Source organism: Scomber japonicus, chromosome 6 (assembly GCF_027409825.1).
Source record: "Scomber japonicus isolate fScoJap1 chromosome 6, fScoJap1.pri, whole genome shotgun sequence".
Taxonomy (NCBI): domain Eukaryota; kingdom Metazoa; phylum Chordata; class Actinopteri; order Scombriformes; family Scombridae; genus Scomber; species Scomber japonicus.
In genome coordinates, this window is record NC_070583.1 from 20,272,962 (window position 1) to 20,286,703 (window position 13,742).

Genomic DNA, 13,742 nt, shown 5'->3' on the forward strand with positions numbered 1-13,742 from the left:
GTCGGAACTAACCAGGAACTGACAGTCTCCCCCTGCTTCTGATGGCATATGCTTATGTGTGCAATGATAATTCGAGGCAATTTTCATGATCCGCCCTCCAGGATCCCATGGAAATGTCGCATGACGGAATAGTAGGAAACAAACAGAAAGAGGAGAGATAATCTTTCCAAGAGGTGTTCATGCTGTAGCGAGTTCTTGTAAAAATCTGTTCTGCTCGTGTCACAACGGATATCAGGCGATTTATCAGAGGAACCAAGAACATTATCAAAGCGTGTAGTCATGAATCAAAGTATGGTCTGAAACTCAAGCTGTATTTTCCACCACTTTTCTGTGTACTATGTTAATTAGCTTTTCATCCAATTGAGAATATGTGTATGAACTCTTTAACAGTCACCAAATACTATTAACCTGTAGTGACTTCAGGCTTTGTATGAAATAAAAATGCATTTATGGTAGGGGTGTAACGATTCATCTACTACATCGATGTATCGATTTATATTCCTATGATCCAACCACATCGATCTGTGCTTGGCAAGTTGGCCTTCCGGACAACATATATCAATCTAACATTGTTTTAAAAGGTAATCAATCAATTGTATCGATACTAGGAAGTAACGCATTGGATTTAAGCACGTCAGATATGGATGGGGTTTTTTTGCACTTTTAATGATAAAGGTGTTAAACGTTACTCGATTCAGTCGAGCCTTGCCTCGCAGAAGGGTTTGGGGGTAGACCGTGCTTCCAGGTTGTTGGGGAAAGTGCAAAAAATTGTTGGATATTTTCACCACAGCCCGATTGCATGTCACGTGATATGGGAAAAACAAACTCCGATGGATTTACCACAACATAAACTGATCTAAGACATAATCACCAGATAGAACAGTTCATTTGAAATGCTTGAACGTTTTTTGGAACAACAGAGCTATAATGGCAACTCTGATGTCCAAGGATCTGCGAAAGGGGGTCACAGATGTAGGCATGCTGAGTGAGAGTAATAATGCCAACATGGAGGACATTGTTCAGTTGATGGGTCCTGTCAAAATGGCAACCACTGTGATGTGTGAAGAAGACCAGCCAACTCTCTCTGTAATTGCTCTTCTTCAAGCAAAACTGCTGAAACACCTACAGCCATGCGAAGACGACTCAACCCTGGCTGCACAGATTAAGAGGGTGATGAGCAATGACCTCTCCACACGCTACAGAGGCACCCAAGACGCTCTCAACATAGGTTATTAATTTGAAGTCTTGATTAAAATCAACTTGGTTAATATTTTAGGTTATTAGACTGTATTCATTTGTAAAATGCCACACCTTTGCGTTTTATTTGAGTTGAGTTTTTTTCATATGGAAAAGATATTTGCAATAAAATTCTTAGTTCATGGTGGCTTTACCTCACCTAATCCTAACCCACATTTCTTTTAAAAAACATACTCAATTTTAATCTTCGGATTATTTTGTGTATGAGGAGGTGGTCATCACTTGCAATGTTCTTATTTTTTTAAAAGCATCAGTGTTGGACCCACGATTTAAAGAACTGCCCTACCTGGAAAAAGATTTCCCACCAGGTAACTCTTCTCTCCTCTTTCCTCTGCTCTGTTCTCTCTCAAATCTCATCTGTTTTTTATCTTGCTCTAAATTTCTGTGTGCAGTCTTACAGAGCAGAAATTTTAACAGTTCACACATCCTTACATCCATAGATGCAAGCAATGGGAAATCAGGAGGAAGACGAGGGAGGCTCAAGCACAAAGCTGTGAGGATTCAATGAAGAGACCACAGGTGTGTTTCATGTGATGCCAACAAAAGATTGTTGTTGTTTTGTATTAATGAGAAATGAGAAACATGACTATATTTTGAAATACATTTCTTATATTGTAGCTCCAAATGAGTCACCTCCTTGTAAGAAGATGGCCTTAGATGCACTGTTTGGCGATTCCTTCACCCAAAGAGAAAGAAAATCCACAAGCGAGACAGCCAGAGCAGAGGTGATAAGGTACCGAGCAAAAGATGCATTGCCTTTGACTGAAAATGTCATGAAGTGGTGGAGATCTCAGGAGAAAGAGCTACCTCTACTTTCAAGCCTTGCTAAACGGTACGTGTGTATTCCAGGCACCAGTGTGCCAGCAGAGTGAGTTTTTAGTACTGCTGGCAACATAGTGAACGCACAGAGAAGTGGCCAGATCATGTTGATCAGTTGACATTTTTGAAAAAAAATCTATAGAGTCATTGAAGAGTAGTTGGTTGAACTTGATCTTTTGTTAAATATTAGTGCACTGCTGTTTGTTTATTAAAGCAACCCTTACCTTTGTTACATTTTTACACATTTTTTTGGTTTAGGTTAAAATGCTATTAATAAGGTAATGGCACTCTAAAATGTTAGAGAGATCCACCAGGCATAGAAACTCATCATTATTCCATTCTCATAATATCAGAATGATATCAGTCAGTTGCTGGCCTGAGTCAGGCCCCTGTCACAAAAAAAAAAATGCTTCGCCTCCGGTGGGCCGCCCTTCCAACCTACCACCAGGCCTAGCAAGTTTTCTGGGGGTAACCCTGTATTATGTTTAAAAAAGGGGGGAATATTATGATGACATCTATACATATTAGTCACATAAATGAACAAAAAATAAGACGATAGACACTCAAATTTAGGACATTTTATACTTATTCTAGTAACTGTCCAAGCACTATCTTATAAGCCTTTGTATAGGGATCAGTTTGGCACAATTTGACTTTCCCGTTGTTTCCACTTCTTTCTGATCAATCGTTATTCACCCACCTTTTCAAAAGGGATTTAATATAAAGTCAATTAAGGATCCATATGGTCTTGTTCTGAAGCCATTCTAGTATTGATCTGGGTGCATGGTTCATATCATTACCCAAATAAATAATGATGGCACATTGAGGATGATTTTACTCATGACTTTGCCTGCATTTGGTTTTGGTCTTTGTTCCTCAGTCTGACGTTGCCACCACCCTCCTTCACAATCCAGCTGGTGTTAGATAGGTGGCTGGTTGTCGTAGCCGTCATACAGAGATCTCCATTCTAGGTAAAGTATTTGATTTTGAAATGGCTCGTGTTCACAAAAAAGTTCACACTAATTTCTGCAAATTCTAGGTATGCCGTCATGTGCTTTTTCTCCTCACGAGTGCCTTCCATCTGGCTCGTCTTTCACATAGACCAGATTTGTGAAGTGCTGTAGTGAGTGTTGTCTTTCCAGAGCAATCTCTCATAGCGAAGGCACTTTGTACTTTTGTCAGAGATGTCCTTGAGTTCTATGTCAGCTCCCTGGCCAAGGTCCTTCTAGTCTGACCAGTCTTGTTTAGTCAGTCAACCTGCCCAACTGTTGAGGTAGTTTCACATTTTTTACCATTTAATGATCAAGCCTTCTGTTCATCTCCTGGATTTCCAACATATCAACAGAAATCAATATTATTATTACTATCATGAAACAACGTGCCATTTTAAGTCAATTTTCTCTTTTATGAAAAAGACTGGACTGGTTGATTAAGAGGTGGTAGAAGGCTGTCAGGACAATCTTGAGCACTTACAGGATTTCTGTACTGATTCATTGGGCCACTAGTAGATGCTTGATGTTAATGGTGATCCAGTAGTGCTCAGATCAATATTTGTGTTATATTGTAACCATCAATGCCGTACAGGGGTGAGGGCGAAAAGTGATATTCCCTTGAAAGATTATGTCTCGGTATAGAAAGATCAATCATCGGAAATTTGAACCTGATGTAACGGTCAGATGTATTACCACGATTTTCTGCAGCAGCACCATCACAAAACAAAACACCAGCTTGTGGTGAAACAGAAGCTATTCAGTCTGTGGCGTCACAAGCTGAAAACAGACACCATCTGCAGGTGGAACAGTTCTTACGAGATGGTTGACAGGTTTCTGGAGCAACCTGTGATCTTTGCCACCTTACTCTCTCCTCAGTTGAAGCAGATGTCTCAAACTCAGATGATGTTCAGGGCCTGAATTTCAGCGCGGGATTGCGGGTATTGCAGGTACTGCTCACAATTTAATTGATTCCCGCAAATCCAACATTTATAATGCGGGAAATTCCTGCACACATTTACAGCGACGTATATTAATGTTCAACCAACGTCTGCAGGACGACTTGCCGGAACCGCTGTGTCCGACTGTCTGACTTCGACCCTGAACACACCTGTAGCTCTCTCTGCACCTACCGTTAGCATAACACAGAGAAGCTAACAGTGATATTAAGTTTAAGGAAACAAACACAGACAAGCTAACAGTGATATTAAGTTTAAGGAAACAAACACAGACCACTGGTTAAAACATAAATCTCGATTAGAGTTTCTATAAATGTCGGTTTCGATGTTTTATGTATTAGGGTGAATTATATTGAAAGGTGTTCCTAATATTTGGTCCACTCCATTAACATACATAAGGGCAAAATATTAAGAACACCATTTAATGTAACGCACCCAAGTACACCACCACCACTTTGTTTATTACTGAGGTTATACTAAGTAGCTGTATTGGATTGAATTATATTGCACGTGTTCCTAATTTTTCACCTAGTAGAGAATTCTACGTTATTTCTGTAATGCTGTATTTAATTAACTTTTTTTGGGGGGGGGGTTCTATGCTCATTGCACATAACAGAAGGCTTTTGGTTGAAGGGAAGCCTTTATCATTTATTTCTGTATAAGGGGAGCTTTTTATATCATCAAGTGATTCAGAATCTCTTCTCTTTGTGTTTCTTTTAATACTCCACCTCACATTTCTGGTTTTACTCACTTTATTTTATTATATTTTATTAATCTTTTACTATCTTTTATTTCATTTGGGTATTCTGAATTTTTACATTTTTTACCCTACCTCTGGTGTTTCCTCATTGCAGAGTCATGAGAATTACAATAATGTTTCCACAGTTCCTGTTTTTATTGAGTCATTATTTATTTCTTCTTTTGTTTTGTACTAAGTAAAACACTGAAATAAAGTCTGATTGATTGTTTTCACTTATGCTGTTGGTACACTTTTGTTTTTACTTATTTGCATTAATGGGAAATATGCAGGTAAATGTAACCTTCCAGGTGACACACGTCTTCTATTTGATTAACATTATAATAAATATGCTTTGTTTTAAAAGCAGCAAGTATAGAAATAAACATTTTTGATGCTACAAGGTAGGTTTTACCTTGCATCGTAGCCCTCTGAATCAGAATCGAAAGGTCCCCCCGAGATTACCATCCCTAACGCTATAGTTGCATCTGCTCTAAAATGTCATGGTTTGTCTCGCTCGCTTAGAAGAAAGTGTCCTAAACACTGCTGAGTCACGCACTGCCCACCTCCTCACAATAGTTGACTAATAGTGGGCTCAGTGCATCTCCACAGATGATTCAGTGACTTGAGCAGGAAGACAAGCAGAGTGGGTTGCATTTTTTGTCACAACATCTCGAGCCCTCTGGCAACTTCTGAGGGTCACATGTCCAAGGCTGTCTCTTGTGTCTGGCTCCGGCATATGAGGCTAACGCTAAACATGGCTGAGTCGTGGAATGAGGTCTCACTATCCCGCAGTAACATTAGCCCACGCATGGCACGTAGCCACAAACAGACCACACACTCATCATGGCTGTGTGCTCCCTGTTTAATGTGTGTAGTTACTACTATTAAATGCTGGGTGCTCCCTCGTTCGACCAGAGGAAAACAGTGGCTTCTTGATTTTTTTTTTTTTTTTTTTTATATATCTCAGCTCATGTCATGGCAGATTACCAGACATTGCACAGCGAGAAGTCTGTACCGCAGAGTAATACTATGAACCATTTCTAGTAACTGCTTTTTTTTTCCCCTCAAAAGGTGTTTTTATTATTTCTCCTGTCAGGTTACAAAAACAGACCTAAAACCCGTGAAAAGAAAGAGGAAATAGAAACAAGCACACAGAACACGAAAACATTTAAATGGCAGGTCTAATGAAATAGTACAAGATATATATACCCATCAGCACAGAAAACAGCTAAGTACATAAGCCATTAGCAAGGCTTACACATTGACAGAAACGGACACATTCATCTGTTACCAATTTAGCTACCAACCAAACAGCAAGAGCAGGAAAAAACTTGGAGGGAGGGAGGATGGGGGGGGGGGGGGGGGGCGCTTAAATGGATGGAAGCAGTGAATCATACTAGAGCCAAAGTCATCTCTAAAAAGGAATCATCTCAGGTAATGACCCCAAGACAACAGCTTCCTCTCTGACTCAGAATAATTGGTCCAACAGTGTGTTAATACCAAGCCGAGGCTGGGATAAAGAAACCAAGAACAAAGAATGAGGTGTCCTTGCGGCTCCTCCAAGTAAAAAGGTCACAAATGGAGGGGTCAGCCATCGCTGTGAATCCTCTTCACCGTCACTGTGGCCCTGCCTCACTCTGTCAGAGCCAGACCCCTCCAGTGGTTCGTGCTCCTCACTCTGCAGCTGTCATGATATTTACACACCTCCTCAGACACACAAACGAGCTACATCTTATTCACAGCAATGTCCGAGCAACAATCTCTGAAAAGCTCTACTTTGAATAATCCAGAAACCGAAGCAGGGTTGATCGAGAGACACCGATGCCACTAAAAATCTATCACACCAAATATCCTTTTGGAATATGTGCTTTTCACAAGCTACTAAATACTCCCTCAATAGGAGAAAGCAGTGCATTGAGTGCCAGCTTCCAATGAGAAAACTAACTTAGCGGAAAGGTTAATGAAATGAAAAGGTTACTACAATCAAAATCTCACACACACTCTCTCTCTCTCTCTCTCTCACACACACACGCGTCTTCTGTTCAGTCCTTCACACACCTTTTCAAAGTCATTCGCTTCCTAAAAAAAAAAAAATAAAACCTTTGCAGATGAAAACGACAGACTGCACCCTAACCCTAACTCCTTGTGGACAAAAATGTAATGTTAATGTTATTGAAGTAATAAGCCATTTTATTTGCAAGGACATGCAACCATATAGCATTGTTGCTACCACCATTCAAACTATTCATTAAATATAAAATCTCAACTCAAAATAATATTTAATCTGACTAAAATGAACCATTATTACCAATATTTCTTTGTTTTTGTATGTAATTGAATACTATGTGTCTACGAGAGATACAGGAATCATAAAGTAATAACAAAATCTGTGTTGGAAAAAAGCACAGTAACTGCTCTGTGTTATCAGATACTTGTTATTCCACCTCATGAGAACAGTACATTTCCGTGATAATCAACATGCAGTGACTCAAATAGGTCTGAACAGGAGGGTGGTAATGCTGTAAGCCAGAAGGGACAGCTGCATTTTATTCCACTAGCTCACATAAAAAAACACTGTAAACACACTGACATGGGTGCATGTGTGCAGGTAATCAGGTAACCTTTTGTGGGTAGTCGGTAAGGCAGCTGAATTCCATGAGAATGAAGCTCTTGCAACCAGCAAAATTTGATCCCTATGCGAACAAAGCCTTATTCAGGCGAGGGTTTTTCCACTGTGGAAAATGACAAGATGGCTGGAAAGGCATGTTTATAGGGCAGTGCTAATATTAGCAAGTCTTATCTGGACAAACTGCATAAGACTGAGGAAATGACGGAAAAGATATCACTGTGGGTTCCATGCCATCCCTCAGGAAGTCACGGAAACTAAGCAAATCAAACTGATGACCATCAAAATGACAGGGAAATCACCCAGGCTTGTCATGGCTACTCAATCTCACTCTGATACTGACAAGAGATGATGGGGGATATCACCCCATATCCTGAACCCATAAAGGCTGCTATCAAGACCGAAAGAGATGTGGTTAATAAGTAGCATGCAGCTGTTGCCTATAAAACATAGTCATGAAGTGCTGAGGTGAGAAAAGCTAATCTGTTTCTGGTTGTTTTAAAATATGATTAAAATATGCATATAGATACTGTTTATATAGATACTGTATGGTGTCCATCACAATGTATCAGAAGACAGCTTTGCATTTAAACACTGTATTATAGCAAAAGAACAGGGTGAAAGAAGTCTTCAGAAATCATTATTATTCCACTACTACAGTAAATTAAGGCAATGGATTAATATACAATAATCAATATAAAATTAAACCAATTCATACAGTCTTGTCTCATTTACTATACAATTCTGCGTGCCAAGGCTTCAGACATATTTTGGGTTTATTAATGGCTGATACTGGCTCCATATATCAGGCCTAATATTTTGTGTTTTTTTCCTGCTGTGCTGGACTAACCATACACTGTGTCACTGCCTTTAGTTGTTACTGCTTAAAGCGATGGTTCGGCGTAATTTCGACCTAGCGTCATATGCACCACGATGTCTATCTAATCAGCGCCTCAGCCATTTATTTTCATTTGGTCGCAAAATAATGGAGTTAGAGCCATCAGCCGAATGGCTTAGTACAGGCGCTAACGGGACCACCAGTATATCTTGTAAATTACCCCACTAATAATGCCTGGATTGTTATCAAACTTCTACAGTAGTACACATAGGGTCTTTACTCATAAATCGATGCATTGAAAAGTTTGTAAGTACACCACGAGTTTATTAAAATAAACACTTACCTGATGGCTTTTACTCTGCTGCTACCGCTAAAGCTGTAAACATCGTTGAAATATTGCGGTATCACTGAAATACAGTGTGGTCTCGTGAGACACCCGCACAGCACATCTAGAGATCTGTGCGTGATCGCGCAATATTTATATATTATAGACCTCATGGTGCATATGACGCTGGGTCAAAATTACGCCGCACCATCGCTTTAAGTGAGTGCTGGAAGCGTGCCTGCTAAAAATGTCTAATTTTAGGTCATTATGTCCCTGAATGAACTAGTATAATGTACAGATAATCCTCTCTGGCCAGGAGAAACTGCAGACAAATACACAAACGTGGTATTTTATTTTATTTGTTTTACATCATAGGTTTAGCTACACTCAAGGGGTCAATAGTTCAACAACTGAACTCTCCCAGCCAATAGACAAAATAAGCCAGAGGCAGCATTTCTAACAACTCCCCAGAACTGTACAGTAATTACAAGGCACATTGCTGAAGGAGAATTTAAGACACAACAGCAGACTTGACTCAGCAGATGTGACTTATAGCAGAGAGACACACACACACACATGAGGACAAAGGGATCTGAGTGTACCTGCTGGGGGCCCTCCCCGTTGACCATGGGTGGAGGTTGCGGCGAGGTCAGGATTGGGAGTTCAGGGCTGAGAAGCTGGCCGGACTCCAGAGGTGGGGTGTGGTCTGCCATGTCTCCCTCATTCACACCACTGAAGAGGTACACCTGCAACAAAATACAGCAATCAATGCAAAGTATACCAGAATGGTTTGTGGGCTCCTCATTGTCGGCTTTAGTCTTCATTATATGTCATTAGACATGCTGCAAACTGTATGGTTTTGTATGCTTTCTGCAGCAAGCTAAACACACTGCAATAAAAGGTTGAAGACAGCAGGTTGCCTTTGAGAGTTTTACTGGAAGCAGCTGTGAAACTGAAAACAATATTGGACAACAACTTCAATGATGATGAGATGCTGGGTTCATAACATTTACAATATAAGCTAGCTGTCAAATCACATTGTGCATGCTGAGAAGAAACAAAGCGTCAACTGTACAGATCACTACATAACAACTACAGTATTGTAAATTACTGTCCACAAGAGCAAGTAAATAAAAGAGTAAAATACTTAACAGTCCCCCCACCCCCCCCGCCAAAAAAACACAAAAAAAACAGCTGTAATGAAAAAATTGTAGTGTAAAGATAATGCTTTAACAAAAGGAATTTGCAGAGTAAATAAAAGGTATGTGTCAATATTAGCCTGATCACAGATCAGACAAAACGGTAAATGTAACAGTGTCAGTTTAACTGCAGCTGCTGTTGAACCGTGTCGGGTGTTGAACTGTAACCAACCGAAACCCACTGCCGGGGGTTCAACAGTATCTTAAAATCACTTTATTATCTTTTTTTTTTTTTTTTAATCACAGTTGGGGAAAAAAACCTAGAGCTTTTCCTTGTTTCCTTGGCAAGATTTCAGCAATTTATGAATATGAACACTGGAAAGTTCAAAGGAGGCTAGATCAGGGGTGTCAAACATAAAACTCACAGGCCAGAACCGGCCAACAAAGTATCTGAAAAACATAATACATATTGTTGTCATATTTAAAACATTAATATATTGATCACTGTGCAAAATGTTGTCTATCAGCAGCGTCTGTACTAAATAATCTGAAACAAAGACACAATATTTCTGAAATTGTACTATTTTTTCTCAAGTAGATAGATGGATTATTAGGTTATCATGCAATGTTTTTACTGGCCTGGCCCTTGAGATCAAACTGGGCCCTTAAACTAAAATGAGTTTGACACTCCTGGATTAGATGAAAGGATGGGTGAATGTGAATATAAGTTTTGATAGGTTTGTTCTGATTCCAAAACAATACCTCTATAATTCAGATACATTTTGTAAAAGATGTTACACACACTCATTTGTGTATATTATATATAATAATCTATTTTAACCTAGTTTTTTTTACTCGTATTTTACTAATTTAATTATTTTTATCTATTTAATTATTTATCTATTTTATTTAAATTTGTAAACATTTTTATCATTTTTATTTTCTCTTGCGTGCATTGGTCTCAATTTTGGTCTTTAAATTGTTCTTTGTATTTATTCCTTTTTTTAAAAAATGTCTTCTTGTCGTTACTATTGTTGTTGTTATTGTTATTATTATTATTATTATTATTATTATTATTATTATTATTATTATTATTATATTGTCTCTTGTTCTGTCTTATTACCAGCTTGTCAATCAGCTAACAGTAAAGCACCATAAACTATGCTAGTCTGTATGAAAGGTGCTATATAAATAAAGTTCAATTGATTGATTGATTAATTAAATATAATAAGACAGGCATAATATTAATAAAAAATATTGAGTTCAGAAATAGGTTATAGCCATTATATGGACAATCTGCTATCCATCATTGTATTTTTTATTTTATGATGACATCATGGTCTGCATACTCTTTATAATGAACAACTGTTTCCGGTAAGGCTGCAGTGAACAGGTGAATGCACAGAGTTGGAATTTAATGTGCATGATAATTAATTTCCAAACACATCCATTGTTTTCCATGACCAGTCATACACTTGCATCACAGGGGCACTTGTCTCTTTAAATATGCACATGACCAACAACTTCCACAGCTCATTCATACACTTGATAAAACCCCAAGTGACGAGGTGTGTTCTCACACAGGAAATGATTTAAGTGATCATTACACACATTGTTTAATGTGACGTCTTTTTACTAAAACATTCCAAATGCATTTGGAATTTTTTCTTTCCACTACAGGTCATATAGAGCATGCACACTGTCTATATGTATTGTTGTAGCAGACTATTTTTAGGGACAGCCTGTGGATTTTGTGTGATGCAGGCTACTCTAGGCATGACTCCAAAAACAAGGATTCAAAAGGCTATACAACAAGTGTAGCCTACTAAATTTAGATTTTTCTTTCTTTAACTTTAAAAGTTGATAACATCAATTTATTCACATGAATCAGAAGTTTATCTGTGAGAATATGACTCCTGAAGTTGATGTGACATGATCAGCTGGATGATTTCACCAGCTGAATAGAGAAAACAGCTTCAGAGCACACAAACCCGACAACAGCCAAGTTTAATTTTGGCAGTCATCAAGTTACTCACAGAATTATTATCGTTATTTTGTTCAGATATGACCTGCCGCCTGCAGACGTTAGTAATTTTAAACTGCAAAGTGGCGGTCAGCGCTGGCTAAAAAAGGGAAGCTTGCCGCTTCACTGTTTCACACACTGATCTTTTATCAAATAGGAAATACAGGAGAGATAAGAGATTTCATACTAGATGTGTTAGCTTTCAATTTAGCAAATGAGTGCATTTTTCCAATGCGGGTGTCAATCACTCATACCAGTGTGAAAATTATTTTTTAACAATCTGGTTTGCATATACAGCAAAATGCTCCCATTGTAGCTACCGCTTACAAATAGAGAGTAGCTCTGCAACACTAACAGGCAGAGGAGGTGGACACAATACAGAAGAATAAGGAAGAGGATTTACATTTGCTTGGCTTTACTTAGCAATACCTATATGTAGTATAAGTATGAATAGATATGCCCTGGTACTCTGAACATCTTAATACAAAAAAGTACACCCACTGTTGAGATGAGAAAAGAAGGGAAAATGTTAACCCCTTCTGCTCAAACAGAGTCACTGTTCCTGGCACATAATGTGAAGAACACACTCAAGTAGTACCAAGTACTGTCCAAACAAGCTCTCCCATTCTTCACAGAAAAGTTAACCATGGAGGGTTTTATAAGTTCAAGCAATCAACAAACGGACATCAACCCAGATAGATTATACACAAGCTGTTGTAAAGCGTATGAGTGTACCCTGGGAAGATGCAGTTCCTTTCAAAACACTGCAATAAAGTAAGACAAAAAAAAGTCAATGGGGGAAACTGAGGAGGTCTGACCACTTGTGACTGCAAAGATTACACAGCTAAATTTAATTCTGCTTCAAAACAACAGAAAACCATGAGAGAAATGTAACATGTGTCCTTGAACCTAATTACAATCTAGCGCATGCGCCCCTAAACCTCACAGTGATCTGGCTTATCTGTTAGCTTTAGCCCCTCCCCTCCTTAAGCTTGGACAACAAAGTCAGTTTACAGTGTGATGGTCAATGAACTGGATTTGAGGGAATTATTGCTACATTGGCAGACCCACATTAGATTAGCCTAGAAATACTAGTATTACTTGATGGCAGGCTCTTTCTGTGGTCATTAGTCCTGCAAACTCTTGGGAGTTTTACTCCTATGTTACAACTTTACACTTTATCACATCAATCCATCTTGTAGGTTAACAATTATTTACCAAGAACATATTTGACTACCCATTTTCACACACTAGATGAAGCCCAAAGTAGCAATGTGTGTGTTCTCACATAGGAAATGAGCATTTGTCGTTATTCATTTCCAAATACATCATTTCACTACTGAGAATTTGTGGTCATAAATTCACAGGTGTTGCATACTTTGGTGTGGGTGATGGTGCCTCTACAAATAGGAAGTGGCAAAAAATAAAAAGGTGCTTTCTATTTATATTTATATATTCTTGGCACATCATTTTGTTACAAATCAGTGAAAAACTCAAGCTGACTCTGATAAAAATACATCTGGCCTTTAACACCTGTTTTGGTTAAATTACACTAAAGCAGGAGCTCAGCCTTTTTCTGTTGAAGCATATGAAACATAACCTCTATACCGAAATTGTGGTAACATCTGCTGTTCTTCTCGTTATATATCACATGTGAAGAGGGCAGTGGGTAAGGACAACAGCAGCTGTTTTTCAGTTACAGTTTTGGTGCAATAGGGAAAAAAAAACACCCTGAATGGATATTTAAAAAACGGGGGTCTACTCTATTTCTAATAATTCATAATTAAGTATTAGACAAAAACAGTGGAGAAAACCCTGATAGAAATTAAACCTTCACATATATGTATTGCAACGTTTGATTTCTAATGACACATAGCCTGGATTTAATTTAGCATTAGCTCCAATGCTTTAATGTAGCAGTATAGCCATTAACACCTGGAGAAATATGCCCCACAAGGAGTAACAGCTGTCTATCCATTCAGTGCATTTATGTGACTTAACCTTAAAGCTAACTGGAAATCCTATCTC

At 38.5% G+C, this 13,742-nt stretch overlaps 1 protein-coding gene across 1 annotated transcript in view; it reads right to left on the reverse strand.

Annotated features, from left to right (window-relative positions):
* fndc3a (fibronectin type III domain containing 3A) overlaps window positions 1–13,742 on the reverse strand; it is a 55,114-nt gene that overhangs the window by 40,531 nt on the left and 841 nt on the right. The window contains exon 2 of the mRNA XM_053320546.1: window positions 9,155–9,298. Within this exon, the coding sequence (XP_053176521.1) occupies window positions 9,155–9,265 (111 nt within the window). The 5' untranslated portion in view covers window positions 9,266–9,298. The remainder of the gene's footprint in view (window positions 1–9,154; window positions 9,299–13,742) is intronic.